The sequence below is a fragment of the Netta rufina genome, assembly GCF_964035555.1.
Source record: "Netta rufina genome assembly, chromosome: 1".
Lineage (NCBI taxonomy): Eukaryota > Metazoa > Chordata > Aves > Anseriformes > Anatidae > Netta > Netta rufina.
The window spans coordinates 151,883,351-151,902,102 of NC_140123.1; the positions used below are offsets into that span (position 1 = coordinate 151,883,351).

Below are 18,752 nucleotides of genomic sequence, written 5' to 3' on the forward strand. Positions count from 1 at the left end.
ACGTTTCCATCTCTGAAGAATGAGAAAGAAAATTTACCATGTAACCGTAAAGGGAGAAATCAAAAGCAGACGGTTCTCCTGGGTGTGGCCAGAACACAGAAATTAAACAAAAAAAAAAACAACAAAAATATAAAATAAAATAAAACAAAAAACAGAAAATAAAAACAAAGGAAACTAAACAGAGCCCCTTGAAATCCATGCATTGTTAACCCTTTGTTTGTCATGGAGTTTAGACAGTCACCTCAGCAGCAGCGTCTTTGCCTTGTACCCCTAGAGCACGCAGCCAGCAATGGGCTTTGCCTTCCTCTACTGCTGTGCTCTTGAGTTGTTGGGTTGTGTTTTTTTTTTTTTTAATTTATTCCCCCCACCTTTGCTTATAAACAAACTTTCAGGAGCCTGAAAAAATACGGCCAAGGGGCAGAAGTTTAGGCTACCTGTTTCCAAGGCGTTTGAGAGAGGAGGAAGGTTTCAGCTATAATCCACCTGAGATGAGCAGGACTGGGTGCACCGACGGGAACGCTGCCCGAAATTCAGAAGCTCACTGTATCAGAGTCACACACTCACTTCATACTGGTGTAAATTAAACAGTGTAAACTCAGGCTGCCATCGTTTCAGCAGCCCTTCCAGCTCCCCTGTGCTGCTCCGGGGGCATCAGGCACGGATGCACAAAGCATCCACCCAGCTGCCTACCTGTGCCGTCTAGTGAAACAGATGCAGGAATTACTCTGGCTAAAGAAATGCAAATAAATAAATAAATACATCCCTTTTTTAAAAAAAAAAAAAAAATCCAAAGAAAAAAATCAACAGCGGGGCTATTTTTAAGCTGGATCACTTCCCCAATCCAGCTTGTTGCGCCGCTCCACTGCCAATCCCTCCTGCAAAAACCGAGAAGGGGGCAGAGGACGGGGCTGAATGGTGGGATTGCAGCCAGGGCTGCGAGCGCTGGCGGCTCTGGATCAGCTCCAGCCAACTCGGAGCAGAGGTCGTGCAGCCCCACAATTTGCTGGTTGTGTGCTCCTCCTCCTCCTCCTCCTCCCCTTCATCCGACAGGGAGTTCACCTTGCTGTGTGGTCAGCGAGTTCAACACGCTAAACCAGCAGAAGATGAGCTGTTGCTTCTACTTCTCTCTCCCTGCTGGATTTTTTTTTTCCCTTTTTTTCCTTTTTTCTTTTTTTTCTTTTTGCTAATTTGGCGCCCTGAATTCAAGTCCCTGCACAGTGACACGAGCACCACGAGGAAGGTGCCCCCTTCCCACAAGGAGCAGCAAATCGGCTTACGCTATCACTCCATCAACCTCAGCCTTAAATACTCAAATTCAAGTAAACCAGTTCACCGTGTATGGACAAATTTAACTCGTTAATTTATTAGTATCACAGAGTTGAAGGTGACCAAGGCAATTCACCGTTCTTAACTAAGCTAGGACAAAAGGTCAGGTCTCCTGCAAACCGTGAGCATTATGAAGGGATTTGGTGACCTGAGAAAGTGACACTGCTTTATGTCTAATTTGGTATTAAGCCTCTTTGTGTTAATAACTTTATCTGAATTTCTGGCTCAACTGATGATATCTGAACAAAAATTACAAAAATAGAATTAAAGTGAAAACGAGCCCTCTGGAACAAGGAAAGGTGTTCGTTTCCCTGAGTGGAAACTAAGTTCAGGACAGGGTGGCTCTCTCAAAGCACCTAATCCACTCCAAGAAGACATAAATGCACATGGCATGCATATGGTCTTTTAGGTAGAGTTATTCAAACCTAAATGAGTATTATTAACCTGCAGTTAACTGCAAACATGAAGACTTAAGTGCTTCCATGCAGCTTTCTGCACAAGTTTTTGGTTACTTTGGGTTTCTTGATGGACCTCCACTCACTAATGGATGGAATTTCCTTGTGAAGACTGGATGTAAGCCACTACACAACCAATTCTTCAAGCAAACGTGAAGCACTTCTAGATGCTTCAGTCCTGTACAAAAACCTGGAGATCAACCTCCTTTTTAAGGATCTGGACTTCCAAATTGGAAAGCAGAGGGGAAAAACTTATGCTGACCTGAAATCTCAAGCTTGTAATCTGCACCTGCATGACCTCTTACCATTTAGCAATCTACAACGTGCTCCCTCCTCAGCCACTGCTTTGCTGTGTGCTCACACTTTCTTGGTCTCTGAATGTCACCAAGGGCACATCTCAGAATGCCACCTGGCACGCGGCCGGCGAGCAGAGAGCTTGGATTCCCTTCCCCTGCAGCTTTATGAATGTCACAGGCTTCTTGTTTGAAGTGCTACACAGGCAGACTGCAGGAACTCTGCAAATGTGTCTGCCCGGTCAGCTCAGCACAACCGTGTCAAAATCTGCATCTGCAGGATGCTTCTCCGCTGACGAGGGGAGCAGGAATCCTATCCCTCGACTTCCTCTGGAGGTGTTTTATTCAGGGTTCAGCAAAGTGCATGGTGAGCTGCAGCCGTGAGCAGGATGTTATTTAAAGGCCTTTATTTACATGGGTCAGAGCTCAAATTGTTACGGTAAACAGGACAACTGCAGCAAACAGCCAGCTTCCAGGAAGCAAGCAAAAAATAGTAAATAAATCAGGGGAAGGCTGATGTCGTTCTGTCATACAAGCTAAAGAATAAAACGAAATGAAATTCAAGGGATGTTTGAAGTTTACACCTTGTTTTTCATAGGGAGCAAAGCAGTATCAGTGTGAAGTCTACCAAGGTCCACCTAATCCTACTAATCCTTCCTAAAAGCGTGGAGATCCCAAACACGTAGCCTGTCCTCTACGGTTCCCTCGGGTGCAGCGTCAGGGCCTGGTCATCTCAGGTGGATTCGAAAGGAAGGACGCAAACTGCAGGTTTCCTCCAGGCCCTCCTGCCCGCCAGCGCTGGAGCGCTTCCAGCAGAAGCTCCTGCCCCAGCCGGGCAGGGACAAAGCGCTGCTCGACCCCATCGTCCGCTGGGTGGGGGCAGACCCAGGGCAGCGTGGGCTTCACCGCTGTAACCTTTTAAATGCTTTCAAAACATATAGAGAGAACTCTACACCCTCAGGAACCCAGGGGAGGGAAGGGAGCATTGAGAACACAGCACAAGGCAGGCAGCAGGAGCATCTGCTTTCGGATTCCCAAAAGAGAGGAGGAGGAGAAGAAGAGAGAGAGGTTTCATATCATTAGATTAGAATGGAAACCACAGGGCAGGAAAATGCATTCAGATTTATTTTTTATTTTTTTTCCTAAGGTGGAGGAAGAACCCAAGAGTGAGTGAGTGGCCTCCAGAAAGATCCGTTTCCTTTGCTTCACCATCAGATCACCAAACTGTTTGTCCATTGTTACGTGAATACCAGGTGCTTCGTGCAGCTACACCCCACTCAAACACTGGGGCCTCCCATTTTCATGCTAAGCAGGAATAATCTTGCATTCTTTTTTTTTTTTTTAAAAAACATTAATTCTTTTGGGTAGAGAAGGATGCAAGGATACCACAAAATTATTCGTTGGGCGTTTTCTCATTCTGTTCAGATTCTGCCCCATCCCTCACATCGGCTACCAGTTCTGCAACTGCTTTTTGCTCTAAGATGACAAAAAAGCAGCAGAAAACTGCACGGTCAAGGACTCGAAGAATATCTCTTTGGATTGCTTTCGTTTTTCATATGTTTATCAAGGGTTCAGGACGAGATTGATCAAGGAACTCTTCAGCAACAATTTCTGTTTTAACTGAAAACCAGAAGCCTTGGGCTTTAACAATTGCAGAAGAAAACAGTTTTCATAGTCCTAAATCAAGTCTTCACAGAAAGCCTCCCATGTTAGTGTTGCCCAGAAGGAAAAGGGCAGCCGTAGGCGTTTAATATAGGGCTGTATGGATGGAAGAGTGAGGGTGAAGTTCGTGTATGGAGAAGAAAAGGCTGTGCTGGAAAAGCACAAGCAGAGGGAGATGGAGGATAGAGCTCACCGCTTTGTCAGGACAGTTATTTTTGCCCTTTCTTTTGCAATTACATCCAAAAAAGTAGAGATCTGATAGAGGCCAGAGGCTATTCCCAAAGCCAAATAGAAATGACTAAAACCGGGTCTAATTCGCAGACAGCTCCGGCCTATAAATATCAGAAGAACAGCAGAGAGCAGAATAAATATTTACAAACTCAGCATAGCTGATTGTTTTGGTAAAGCGTATAGATTTTTATCCACAAGGCAAGTACAGCTCTCTAAGCCACATAGCCATTTACTCGTTCAGACTGTTTTATTAAAAAAACAAAACAAAACAAGAAAAACCATGGTAGTAAGCCCAAACTAAGGATGGGGAAAGGGCTAAATCTCCTTTGTTTTGTACACAGGTCAGCTGCTTTCTGGTTTCCAGATAACACAGAGACTGAAGAAGTTCCCAATGCGTCTTGGTGAGCACATGTTGAAATTTGCAGAGGGCTCTGAACATGAACAGACCCCAGGAGACATGTTGAAGCAAAGAGGCCACCTTAAGGTTGTGAACCTCAAATTCAGGAGAAAGACATACAGGCTCTACACGGAAACTGCTTAGCTGAATTGCAACTTCAAAATCTCTTGTGTGCATGCACACATGTGCACACACGTGTGTGGGGGGAGCAGGGAAATTTTGTTTTAATTGAAAATGGGAATCTTAGCATTGATTAAGTCAAGCAGAGTATAGACATGCACTGTGCAAGCTTCCCCCATAGAGCTTTGGCAATGCACCTCGCTCCTGACCTGCAAAACTCCCTGCTATTCCAGTGCTGAACCTCCTGGGCAGAGAGAGAATCACATCAATTTGTCATTGTGGTGATACTGGTTACGTGATGAGAACCAATTGCCAATTAGGACAAAGATCACTGAATCTCTCTGCAACTGACCTAAGCAACATCTGAAATCTCATCTCCAGAGAAACAAATTACCATTAGCTCTCAACGAAACCTCCCTCTTAACACGTTTTGGAGATGAAGATAGGTGTGCGAATGCAAATTCAGTGGGGGGAGGTCCACGGGGGCAGGGCAAGGGGAATGAGGATGCTTTTACGAAGCATCAGATATCTCAAACGTGAAAGGTCAGAATCTCAGAAATACCAGGCAAAGTCTGCAAAAGAGAGTAAACAAAATCCTTCCACATTTGAGATATTACACTTTTTTTCTCTGGAAGTATTTTAATGCAATGAAGATGGGGGGTGAGGGGAGTAGGGCTATTATGCTTTGTTTTTTACCAGCTCCCGTCACATGGAGTTGTTTTTACCTTATTCTGCCTTCCCCACAGGGCACCCATTGCTAGTGCAACGAGAAGGGGTTGGTATGAAGGCTCAGCTGACTCCCTGTTTGCTCAAAAGGCTGGGGAACCTGATCCCACGTTACAGACAGGAGCGTCTAGGAGCATTCGTACATGCTGCCCAGAAATGACCATGCTCAGAGTCTGGAGTCAGAGGGAACAGGAGACAGTCCTCAAAATAGGTTTTCCCCTCCCCCCATCACGCTAATTCCTGCTGATCTCTACAGAGTGTATTCTCTAGGCAATGAACTGCCTTTTACTCTGTGCAATCAAAACAAGAGAAGCAGGTACAGGAACAGGACTTACCTTGGAGCCGCGCTCATTAAAGATTATCTCTACATCAAGGATTTTGCCGAATTGCTGCAGAGACAAGGGGAAAGAAGAAAAAAAAAAAAAAAAAAAAAGATTTATTTTTGGCAATCAATTTTTTGTACCTTTTAGGTGCTGGCTTAACACAAGAAGGGAGGTGAGAATATTTCCATTTCCAGCATACAAGCAAAAGCATAAAATCCCAGTGACATGACCCAGTTCTCTCAGGTTAGGACACACAAAACCTCTTGGTCACAGACCCCAGGTTTTCTCATGAAAGTCTGAAGGAAGAAAAACAATCTCTACAAGAGTTTTAGGGATTTCAGCTGGTTTCCCCCTGCTGGCTTCCCCCTCACCTCTTTTAATCTAAACAGCTCTTTCTTTCCTCATTCCACTATTTTATCTAAGACATGGTTAAATGATTTCATCTAAGACTTCTAACAACAGTCCTCAAACGTAATTCAGCATTTCATCTTCCTCCTGAAGTGGCTATCACAAAGAAACTGAACAGTGAGGATGTTTCTCTGGAGGGGACAGTCACAAAAGACTCCCGGTCCTAGAAATTCCAAAAACTAAATCCCCTCGTTTTCCTCCTTTACTTTTGGAAACTCAGCCTTCAAAAGAATTAAGGGAAGATTCAGAAACTGAACACGGCCAAATCACAACAGGTCTTTTCTGTTTGTTTGTTTTCAGAAAAGATCATTCACTTCAACCTGTGACATGCAGGAAGCTGCTGAAAACCCATGTAACTTTGTCATGTATGATGATCCCGATTTCTGCCTTAGCCTGGAGACCCCAGGGGAGAACAGTGCCCCGCTGCTCTGTGCTGTTTCAACAACTGGCTCCAAAGATCTCACCACTTAGCACAGAACAGAAAGTGGGAAATGAGGGCTACAAGCTAGCAAGGCAATTTGCCACACCAAGGAACCATGTATCGATCACATCCCTTGCCTGGGAACATATTTTAGTATTTATATTGATCTGGCCAGATTCAAACCAGTATTCTGTACATAAAGGTATTAACACTTCAGCAGAGCCCCACAATACTCTGTCATATAGACATATCAGTGCTGTAGTTATTTCCAAATGGGAGGTTTGCTCTCCAGAAAGACGGCTCCAAGATCTCATTCTCAGGAACACACACGTGTGGAGCCTTCATTCCAGAAACGTCTATTGCTTTCAAATCAAATACGTATCTGCACGTTCCTCATACCCCATCCTTTACCAAAGCTCTCATCAACATGGTTTTCATCTTACTGCCTGCAGAAATTTTAAAGGAGGTAGGAATAGAAGGAAGAGGCAACAGGAGAAGAAAGAGTGGCTTAACACTCAGGAAAGATGGTGAACACAACCTCTGGGCATTGGAATTCTACTTTGCCACGGTGCTCTCAATATGATATTTGCCTTTTTTTTTTTTTTTTTTTAATCAGCCTTTCCATATGTAGTCAGGTAGGTATAATGCTTATTTTCTGGGCGCTCTGCTTGAAAGACTTGTCTCCAGATTTGCAACTGTGGAACATTTGCAACAGCAAGCTATGATGACTGCAGAGAAGCTTTGAATATGTAAAGCAGTGAAAAGCTATTAAGTCCCTTCAATCGTCTTTATGCAAACCGAATACTTCCAACAATTTTAGCCGTAGTTTCTGTCTGCTCCCATCTTCCATTCTTAAAAAGGAGATGGTTGTATTCTTTTACAAATGCTGGATCACAGATGTTGTTTTTACTGTTCTATTGTTTAAGGACAATACTTGATCTCCTATTCATCTCAAAACAATTGAATTCACAATATCCTACGTTACCCGAAGTTTGAATAATGCTAATGTAAACGTGAACAGTGACTGCATCTTCCTTGAAACCTCAACATCTCAACAGCTTCGGCTTGATCCATGCTGGATCCTCTTTTGACCACTGCTGTGCCAATCACAGCGAAAATACATTTTCTATTTCTATCCCACGCTTGGTGTGGGCTTGTCTATAAAGGAGATTAGCCGTTGATTGCTTTTTGTTGTCTTTGTTGTTTGGGCACTGCCATGAAAGAAATCAGTCATGATTGCTTTCTTGGTAGACTATTTCAGTGTAGTTACACGACAGGGGCTGAACCAATTTAACAGCTCACGGCTGCCAAAGGGCTGTCCCTGCTCCTTCGTCCTTCCTGCCTGGGCTCCCCAGCTTCCTAAAGCTGGCCCCCATTCTCATTCTCACCCGCAGATAAACTGATACAGCTCATCAGTCCCACCAAAAAAAAAAAAAAAAAAAGCCCAAGAAATGGAATAAATAAGACATTTTCGATGCTTTACTGATCTGAACTGGTTCAAAGGGTCAGGAGAGCGTTAGGGCTCTGGGAAGCAAGGGAGGATGGAAAGCTGCACACTCAGCCCAAGAACAGGATCTGTCCCTGCCAGATCAGCTCAGCTGCCGAGCCCTGCCACGCGCGCTGCAACAGCCGGGCTCTTGATAGATGCAAATGCCAAAATTATTTTCAGAATCTTCAGAGCCATCAAAAATCACCGGTTTCTTCTTCATTAGAATCATCTTCAAAGAGAACAAACTGTGCAGCTTCTGGTGCACAATTATGCCTTGCCATCTTCCCCTTTCTCCACACCCAGCTGGGCCTGGGTACTCGGGTATTACTGCCAGAGCTGTTTGCCAGCCCCGTTCGGCCAAGCTCACTGCTCAGGGTTTCCACACCAACAGGAAATCCTGCCTTGTGTGTTTAATTCCTCGGGAGCAGTAAAAAGCTGGTGGTAATGCTGAATGCAAGCTGTCTGACCCAGCTCCGAGACAGGTGGTAGGGCTGTCTCTGTGCCTCGAAGATGAAGGAGATATGTATGTTGTTTCCTCGATGATAATTAAGATCATCAAATCCTACTGCTGCAGCAAGCACCATTTGAAGCCTGCTGCAACGGGGCTACAGCCACCTGTGCAATCTGCCCCCATCTCCGTTCCACCTAAAAACTGCGAAGAAGGAGGGAAGAAACTTTTGGGGACAGAAGGGACAACAGCAGCTAACTGCTGAACTGAGGTTTGCTTGCTGGGGAGGGGTTTCCTGCTCCGTGAAATTCCCTGGAAGAAAGCAGTGTGGCTGCGAGGCAGGAGGACGAGTGCTGGGCTCTCCAGGACTCTGCCACAGCTGCTCTGGCAGCTCTGAACATCATGGCTCTTGTCCTTACTGCTGCAATGGTTACAGCAGGTCCAGGACTGGAGGCACTGTTTTGTGTTTTTTTTTTTTTGGTAGCAGGCCAGGATTTTCCTGAAGAACGAAAGCAGGGAAAAAAAAACAAAAAAACTAGTTCATTTTAGCGGTTTATATCTCCTTCAGAGCTGAATCTAATTTAGAGGAACATAAAAAGGCACTTTGTTCTCCGATGGTGCTTCCCCTACCAAATGTCAACAGCTTACGGCAAACAATGGAAGTTTTAAGAGCTCCTTTGCAAGAGGTTACAAATTTTGTATGGAAAATGCTAGGCCGTGTAAATAAAAGGGTCAACACCAAATGCCCTCCTAGTAATTTTTTAAAATCATGTATACAGGCATGTTTGTGTTTTACAGCAGACAGAGGGTCTGGCCAAATAAAACAAGATCCATGCTTAGGTCATCCATGATGGGGACTAACCCTCTAATCTCTAACCTTGAAGACATGAATCACTGTGCTCACAGACCTGCCTCTTTCACTCAGTGATTACCATGAACATCTATTTACAACGCGGCACAGCAGCAGTGGAAAAAAAAAAATAAAAAAAATCCTGACCAGAGTTCACAGCCTCTGAAGAAAGCATTGTGGAGTTACACATCTCAAATGCTCCCCACCGTGACTTCAACAGCTTGCTGTGTGACCAAGGAGCCAGCACGTCCCGCTACACGTCAGGTTGTGCAAGAAGCCTCCTCTGTGAATTGGTTGTGCACCAGAACCATATCAATCATATGGCAGGTGGGGACGTATGTGTGGTTTTTTGTTGTTTTGTTTTGTTTTCCGTAAAGCAGGTACATGAGAATCATCTCCTACACGATAGCAGCAAGGACTGTTGGAAATAACAGTTTTAAGGGGCATAAAGGTATTAAGAGACCTCAGCTATGAACAGGACACGATTTTCTTGCTTGAACTTTTCGTACCTTATAACAGATGCGAGGGCATTGTGCAAGGAAGAGCATGCACTCTTTGTGTTTCTTTCTACCCAGATGACACGAAGGCAGCAGATTTTTCCAGCAGAGGCCATAACTACATTACATATAATAAATTTGAGAGATCTGGCACCAGAGAGCTTTTGCCTTCCAAGGCACTGACAGTTTCATAGGGCCCCTCCTGTCTGCTCTGTTCCAGCTGGCCCTACCTCCTCTCTGTCTAGAGCTTTCAAAAATCAGCTCTAAAACGTGCCAGACAAATAACTTAACCCTAAAGATGCCGGTAACAGTAAGTAAAGGTGAATTCTATAGAAATTATGGAACAATAAAAGGTAACGTAAGCCACCATCTGACAACCTCATATCCCTGCAACAGAACTTTGTATGCCCAAGCAGCTTTGCAGTGGCCCTACACAATTCACTTAGAGGCGAGTGCAGTGAGCTACCTAAACCTAGAAGATACCTAACAGTCCATTTTCAAAGAGGGTTTAAATTCCACTAGAAATTCAAGATTGCCAAGAAACAAATTGCCTATGCAAGACATAATTTCAGGACCTCAGGCTTGAGGTGCGTGAGCAATGGTGCTCTGCCTGCAGGACAGGTCCCAGCTGCACAGAGTGCCCCTACCACCCCAGCTCCCTGCTCCATGGGCTGTCTTTCATCCGGGACCAGCTGTCTCCATCATAGGACGTATTAGTCAGTGCTTAGTTATGACAGTCTGGAGTCTGCCAGAGCTGAGCTGCTATCAAGGCATGAACTTCCTCACCTAAAGCTGGGTCATTGCTCTTCAAAACAGTGGGGCCAAGCCTGCTGTGCCTTCAGCCAAGCTGCACCAGTATGCTCGGCTGACAGGAAGATAAAAGCAACAAAGATTTGTAAACCAAAGCTCTACCATAGTTTAGCAGCTGAATAGATGGTAAACAAGCACCACCAAGCCCTTATTAGGGTTGACCTGTTGCCCAACATACGTTTTCTAAGAAACCAGCCTTTAAAAGGAAGCCACACAAAGAGCACAGATTTCTAACAGGATTTACAGACCGCAGCCAGTGCGGCAAACAAAGTGACAAGGAGCATGGTTTCCTCAGTCATTCATTTTGGTCTGACTCACAAAAGATTTTCACACAAAAACAGCGAGATGCAGGTAAACAGTACCACAGGGTACCGCTCCAGAGATCTTAACGGCGGGCTGGCTTCCAGAGTACATTTCCAGCTACTTCTCCCTGCCTTGTGCCATCCCTGGAGACGTGCCTGCACCTCAGCCTGGTGCTGCTGCCACGTGAGAGGTGCTTGGAGCTGTGCCCACAGACATGGCATAAACTCGAAGCTCGGTTTGGGAGGACTCCACACAACCCTCAGGAGACAGAGGGTCCAACAGCTGGTGACAGCTGAAGTGACACATGTACCTTTGCAGAGAAATGCCACGCTCCCCAGCTATTCAGACAAAAGCAAGGCTGCTCAAGCAGCACAGAGTCACAGAAGGTGAAACATCTGGAAAAAACAGCACTGCCTCTCCTGAGGCTACTCGGCAGCATCAGCAGGGACAAAGTCCTGCCCTGTGACAGGGCCAGAGCTCTCCCCTACCACAGGAAGGGCGAGGGGACAGGAGTCCTCACAAAGAGCACACCTCGTGCCACAAGTTTTGTTCCCCTATTTTTGTTCCCTACACGGTGCTGTGTAGGACTGGCTACATGTGATCAGTGGTCAATGCTAGTCAAAGACTAAAGAAGCTAAAACACGTCCTGCTATACAGAAGACAGATTTCCTCCTTCAGATGTCCAATCCAGTCGAAGAGCAGACTCCCCTTCCACAACTTTCCTATTATTCTCGGCCTGTTTGCCTGTTTACTTAAATACCTAACGAATAGTTTTCTGACATTTCCCATAGTTGTGTATCACAAATTACTTGTGGATTTACATTCATTTATTGGCAAATACAGGCTTAAAATCCTAGCAAAATCTTAGTAGGAGGAGCTGCAGTCTAGTTTGCTATTGCTTCAGCCTTGAAGTGTAGGCCTCACAGAGGTGTTCGGTACTCTTTGACACCAGAAGGAAATTAGATGAGAAATTATATCCACTGATATATTTTAAGAAATGCAATGTACCAAATTGTTTCCCCAGAAGCCAAGACCTTCAGGTTACGAGACTTTCCAAGAGTATCTATTATGGAGCTCCCAGAGCTGAATTGTTTGGATCATACAAAGCAGTGGTCTACCACAAACATGAAGAGTCTTACAGCAGAGATACGAATTATGCTCAGAGAAGGAAAATGATAACATAGCCTTCCTTAAAATCTTTTATTTAAAAAGAATAGTCACCGCTCTGTCACCTTTAATAGGTAAAATCATTAATAACTTAATTAACTGAAGTTAAAAGTGACAAAATGGTCACTTTTATATAAACCACTATGCATTATTGCTGCTGTAGCTGATAGCCCACAAAACTCCTTTATCATCGGGGCTAATAATGCTCCCCACCAGAAGCAACTAACAGTCTAAAGGTAGTAGCTATGAAATGATATACATGAAATGTTCCTAAAAAAAATTAAATTTATAAACCAAATTCTTCTGGCCTCCTTTTGAAGCCAGAACCTGAGAAATTTTCCATCTTCTGCACCGCTACCCTACCTTCAACTACAATCTTCCTCAATATATTCCTTGTTTTTGTCTTATACTTTCTCCTGTTTTAAAAATAAGAGAAGATTTGTAAGCACTTGAGTGTTTCACCAAGGTAAATTCTGAGAGAAATCAATCCTGACTACTTGTGCTGTTGCTCTCACAACAGATAAGTAGGATTTAGTACACAGTTGTCCATATGAACCACCAAAGCAAAACTTTGATTGTTTTTGTGGAGGTAATTCATGATTCTGCCTGCAAATAGACAGATTTTCCTTTCGCAGGCAGTCCGACCCAGCCTCCATCTTCCTCAGGAGACTCTGAAGGCCATCAGAACTGACCATATTAACTCAGCCAGTTTTATAGTGGGAGGCAAATTGCTTCCTGAGGCCTAAGAGTGAAGGCATCAGTCATGAGATACAACCACAGACACTATCACAGCATAAAGCTGAAAGGACTGGGAACACACTGAGGGGAATGAGCTTTTCTCCTCCATACATTGTCCATTAAGGAAGGAAGGCAGCCTACCAGCAGTTAAGGAGAAGATGCTACCATCATGTGAGAAGCCTTATACAGGTTGTAGAACGTCCCTCAAAAACTGGATAAGATTTTGAAAAGATGGGCTAACTTGTTTTTAACTCTGAGAGCACTCTTTCACTCCCCTATAAGATCCTTGATTATTTAAAATTAGCTTAAATGACTGTGACTTTTACCTTTTATTTCTAAGTTAATTGTGAAAATTCTCAGTTTCCAACTGGAAAATCTTGTTATGAGTGTAACCAAGATTTAAAACCCCTATTAGAAAAAAAAAAACCTTATCATCCATGCATAAGCACATGGACAGCACGGACTAGTCATCTCCTAACTTCTCTTTGAGAAGCTGAATAAATGAACCCAACACCTTACACACCTGAAGAGCCACTCATCTTCACAGCTGCAGATTATTTGTATGGTCCTAAACTGAACTCAGAACTGAACAAAACTATGCAATCTTTCCAACTTTGAGCATAAGACACATCTCTCTCCTTCAACCCAATATTGCTCTTTGTATTGCTGAAGCAACTGTCTTCAGCAACGACAGTTGTCTTCAGGTGTGATCACCAGTACTCTCCCAAATCAGTGTTTTCCAAATAAAATCTTCTATCATGCAAGCACAGCTTGTTCCCAGATTCACAGTACTCTGCACTTACCTATATCAAACACAGTTTTGTTGGGGAACTGATGATAAATCCAATCATCTCAAGTCATTCTGTAACAGTAACCTAATCTTCCTCCTCAAACAGCTTTTGTTTTGTTTTGTCTATTGTTTTTGTTTGTTTTTTCCTTTTTTTTTTTTTTTTGACTGCAAACTTTACTAGCAAGATTTTAATAGCACTGTTTCCATGAGTTGGTGTAGATAGACACTGAGACTGAAACAGATCCCTGGGGAAATCTACACTAGAAGAAATCTTGATCACTAATGTCTCATCAATAAATAGTATTTTTCATGATCCATCCTTAAAGAGATATTTAATAAAATAATAGATGTTTTTCTAAAAAAAAAAAAAAAACAAAAAACAAAATTCAAATAAACAGAACACATTAATCGGCCACACAAACTAACTCAGTTGATTAAGTAATTGGTTAAATAATGTTCAACTTTCCCAGTACAACTTTGTACAATCTTGTCAAAATAGACGAAATGTGTTTGAAAGATGTATTAACTTACACAAAATCATACTGTATGGCACTGGACTCTTTCTTCAGATTCTGATGGTGTTTTTTTAAAACTTTCCAAAATTATTTTAATCTTGAATCTGCTTATGGGTAATTACTTTGTAGCTCTTTGGGTCATTCCCCACCAGCACCAATACTGAATCCTGGTGGGCGGCATTCCAGTCATTCCCCAATTCCCATAGCTTATATAAATTGGCTAAAAATTAACATCAATGAATAAAGAAGCTCCTTAGTTTGGCTGTTATCCTTGGGCATATCTTATCTAGATCCGCTGGTTGTTTGTTTTTTGTTTTAGTATTAGCAAGCACTGCCTCATCCTCCTTTGTTATAAATTACACGCAAAACCATATGGTACAAATACCTTCTGTTACATCAGAAACACAGCAAGTACTAAACAAATATTTGAGGTTTGCTTGGTTTCTGTCCTTTGTTTTTTTCAATGCAATTTTGAACACTATTTTATATTGGACCTAAGCCTATATAGGACGTTTTATCTTTGCATGTAAATAATTGACACCTTCTCCTCTGGATTTTCATCATCAATATCTCAGTGATTTAGTACATTTCCTTTCTTGCCTGCTTCTTTGCTTAAGTTTGTAATTACATCCACTGCCATTTACTTCATCCTCCCTGCCTGGTGTGCAGCTTGCTTTGTGTTTTATTAACACACTTTCTGCAAGTGTGGAATCATGCCTTTTGGGCCATCGGTATGATTTTGTCAAATACTTCATAGCTTCCATTAACACTTCCCCTTCTAAAAGTACCTTCCTGGTTGGTCTTCCTTCCAATTGTTTAAACTTGAAGAAACAGGCTCTTCTAAAGCTCCTTGCATTACCGACTGATGCCATATTCTGTTTGCACAAAGTAAATACAGACAAATAACAATCACTGGTACCTAGGCAACCGTGGGATTTCAGGTCAGCTATTAACTCTTCTTTATCTGCTAGAACAAGGTCAACTATTGATTTATTCCACCGTGGGTGCAGAACTGTGTGCATTAAAAAATGACCTATTCCTTCCAGAAGCTTTCTTGAAGTCTTTTTATTGGCATCATGAAATGTCAGGTAAATATTACATGTTTTAAGCAGCCTATTTTATTTGCCACCCTATAAGAAGCATATACATAAGGAAATGTTTGTTCCACGGCTGAGGATATTTCAGGGACCTGTTAGGAACACGTGACAGGTGAGAGATGACTCGAAACCCGAATAACTTGAATTCATCAGGAAATCCTTATGTCTGCAGCTCTCCTGGATGGCGATGGTTTGAAAAGCGTTATGTAATTTCCACTTAATCACACGCACAACAACACATCTGAAGTCCACCTCTATTCAATACAGGATGAAAGCATCAGCTAATGTTCTGCGCCCCAGGACTGGGCTGACCTCTCGCATGCTGTCAGAGTCCTCAAGGGACTTCTTTACTCCCTCCCCACCATCACATTTATTTCTTCCTCCTCTGCTGCTTTGCTGTCTACCCAATTTCTCTCATTGTACAGTAGTTGGGGAAAATCACTCCAGGCAAGGATTTTGAGTCTCTCAGATATGACGTTGAGAGAGATGTGACCTGACACACAGAAGGGAAAGGGAGACGATGGGGGTTACAGGCCAGCCACAGCTGAAGACTCAGACAACCACGAGTCCCCTGTAGGAGAAAGGGTTGGTTTCAGTGAGTCACCCAAGGGAAAGCATCCTGATCCTGGAAGAGAAATAGGAGCAAGGGGGAATTCAGATAGAAACGCTCTCCTGCTTGAGGCTCTGAACATGCTGAGAGAAGCAGCACTGAGAAAAACAGAGATCTGCAAGAACTACCGATTTTTTCCTTGGCAAAGCAACAAAGTTTTCCCTTACAGGAAAAGGGCACTTATTTTTTTTAATGCCCCAAAAGATGAATGATCTTCTGGTACACAGAATTCTCAGCAAAGACAGTGCTAGGTGAACTAGCAAAAGGTTTTACAGGGAATAGACCATTTACCTAAGTTAAAATCACATCATTGTGGTAGAACTCAAAATGATGATTAGACAAAAAATAAAGCTACAACAGGTAACTTGGGCAACAATGGCAACTCACTCGTTTAGTGTATAGATGGGGATGGGGAAATGCATAAGTGGCAACGTTTGGGTCACAGAAAAGAGTGGGAAACCTTAATGTAAGCAGTTAAGCTCTATTTTCTACATATCCCATCTCAGGATGGGAGTTCACTCATAATGCCTGGGTCTCTCCATCTGCAAAGCAGACATAAAATTGACCAGGAGAGGGATGTTCTTGCCATTTCCACCTCATTCCTGTCCCCACACCAGGAGCACAGGGAAGAACGGTGTCAGTACGAGTGAGTGTGAGAGGGTCCAGTTGTCAAGCACCGGTCCCAAGGGAAGGGGCAGCAGCACCGTGGAACAGTTTATGTAAGTGATGCAGCTCCCAGGAGAGGGGAGCAGCAGCAGCAAAGAGCAGGGTGTGCTAAATACAGACTGTAGCAGGTGGTCCAAGAACTGGCTGTGATTTCAGCAAGCGGTTTATCCAAACCGGACGGAACTGCCTACCACACAGCCCTGCAACAGCAAAAAGCAAGCTAAAAAACACAAGCGGAACAGGCAACTGGAGATTCAGCAATCACAGATTGCCAGGAGATGAGTTTCGCCCTGAAAACATTCCCACAGATGTCAAAAGTGCAGCAATCTAATGCGTGAACAACAAGAAATGCAAACCCAGGCCTCCAGCAACAGAGTCACAGAAGCCTAATTTTGGCTGGGACCTATTTCCAGAGGTCATTTAGTTCAACACCTGCTCAGAGCAGGTCTAATGAGATCAGTTGGGCTGGGATGTATGCAGCCAAGTGTTAAACACCTCCAAAGATGGAGGTGTCTGAAGACCTGCTAAGGTCCCTCCGAACATCAACCCTGCCCTCTGGTATTTTGACAGCTTCTCAGTTTGGTCTCGTCCACAGAACAGCTTCTTATGGACAAAAACAAACAACCACAAAAATTTTTCAAGAACAAGAAGCAACGACATCTCTCAATATATATACAATTTAGACTCCTGCTGAAGACAATTAGTGAAAGTTTTAACATCTCCGCACACTTTTTTCACTTCATATTGTTCAAATAATGAATAGATAACCCCAATTCTTTTTCTTTTATTTTAAATTTAATCTTGAAGTCCATGAATTTGACACATTAACGCACTGTAACACTACTCTCCACATGCACAGGTGCGTGCATAGATGCACACAAATGTCTAAAGAGATGCAACAGTTAAAACTACAAAATAGTACAGAATCTGAGGGAGCAGATGGCTATGCATATAGGACCAAGGTATACAAAGCAGCAGCGTTAAAGGATACTTGACTTTAGTCTTTCCTGACTTGATTGCTCTGCACTGTATCTTAAACAGGCAGCAACATTTTAAGTCGTTTATACAGAAGAAATATTTATAAAGGCTATAAAACACATCATCTGCCAAGGACACTAGCTTCATACCAACAAGTCACAGATTCCTGACAATGATACACAGCCAACTTCACCTGAAGGTTAGGTCATGAAGTACCCAGCTCATCTCTGTGTCCATATGGAACAAGTCACCATCTACACTCATGTGAACCAACTCTTCGGGGAAGAGTTTATAAATTGAGGAGCACGCAAAGGTTACTATTAGGGGAGACAAACTATTCAGTCAAAAGAAACAAAATATATATCACACACCATGCAAAATGCCATCTGACTTGCACCAGCTTTTCCATATGCAATTACTAGTTGGCCAATTCCTTGCAGCAATTTTTCATCACAACAGTGGATCATGAGGAAAGACATAAATATTTCAGCAAGTTTCTAAGCAACTGAAAAACAGAGCTTTGCAAGGGATATATTAAGTCACTGTTTAATCCTAGTCTTCGCTGGGAAATAAGGTGAAGTTTTGTTTCTTTTCTTTTTTTTTTCCAAGCCAATCGTTAGGTTACCCCAACGTCTTGATAAGAACAACACAATTACAGTTTTCATGTGTATTTACCAACTGAGGTAAACACTACTAATTGCTGTACTTCTGCAAACGTTTTACAGTGTGCTGAGTAAATTGGGGCAGGGGCAAAAGAAGGAGAAGGGCCTTTCCTCCCCAGGAATACACCAGCACCACGCGTTCCTCCTGTGGTGAAGGAGAGCTGCCATGCTTTGAATGGCTCCGGGAACTTACCCCAAACATCTGTCGAAGGTCCGGATCTCGAAAGCGGAAGGGAATGTTGGACACATGGAGCCGTTTTGGAGTGGATTTGCTCTCGGTGTTCTCGCTGCTCTGTGTCTGTGATTGCTGTCCATCTGTCTGTGCCCCTCCTTCTGTCTGCTGGAATCAGAAAGACAAAGTTGTGTTTGCGAACAGAAACCATTCGAATTCCTTTCACAGGCTTTGCCCATCTCTTTTCATGTATTAGCACTACATTTGTGATTGCGGTATCTGAACACTTGACAATTACTTTGATAAAGCCAGCAACGCTGCACAATCGATCTGTTGTTCTTCCCCTCTCCTTCCATGAGTAAACACTAACGAGATCTCAGCTTCCCTCCCCTCCTATCACCTTTTTAGCTTAGCAGATTTGCCTTTGGTTTTCTTAAATTGCTCTCTTTTCCCCTGCTCTTCCTCACTTCAGCTGCCACCATATGAAAGCTCTAATGAAGAGGCGGATCTTCCGTATCCTGAAGCTGGGAGGTAGTACCGCCACTCTAATCTCATGTGGCAGGATGTTCATGCAATCATCAAAATCCCACAGCTGAAG

At 43.3% G+C, this 18,752-nt stretch overlaps 1 protein-coding gene across 27 annotated transcripts in view; it reads right to left on the bottom strand.

Moving 5' to 3' along the window:
* Window positions 1–18,752, bottom strand: part of RBFOX2 (RNA binding fox-1 homolog 2) — a 157,873-nt gene that overhangs the window by 31,856 nt on the left and 107,265 nt on the right. For all 27 annotated transcript variants that reach the window (XR_014619067.1, XR_014619068.1, XR_014619069.1 and 24 more), the window contains 2 exons: window positions 18,176–18,322; window positions 5,546–5,599 (listed from right to left, as the gene is read on the bottom strand). Coding sequence is in view for 15 of the 27 variants with exons in the window: in XM_084300267.1 (XP_084156393.1) it covers window positions 5,546–5,599; window positions 18,176–18,322 (201 nt within the window). In the remaining 12 variants the exon portion in view is untranslated. The remainder of the gene's footprint in view (window positions 1–5,545; window positions 5,600–18,175; window positions 18,323–18,752) is intronic.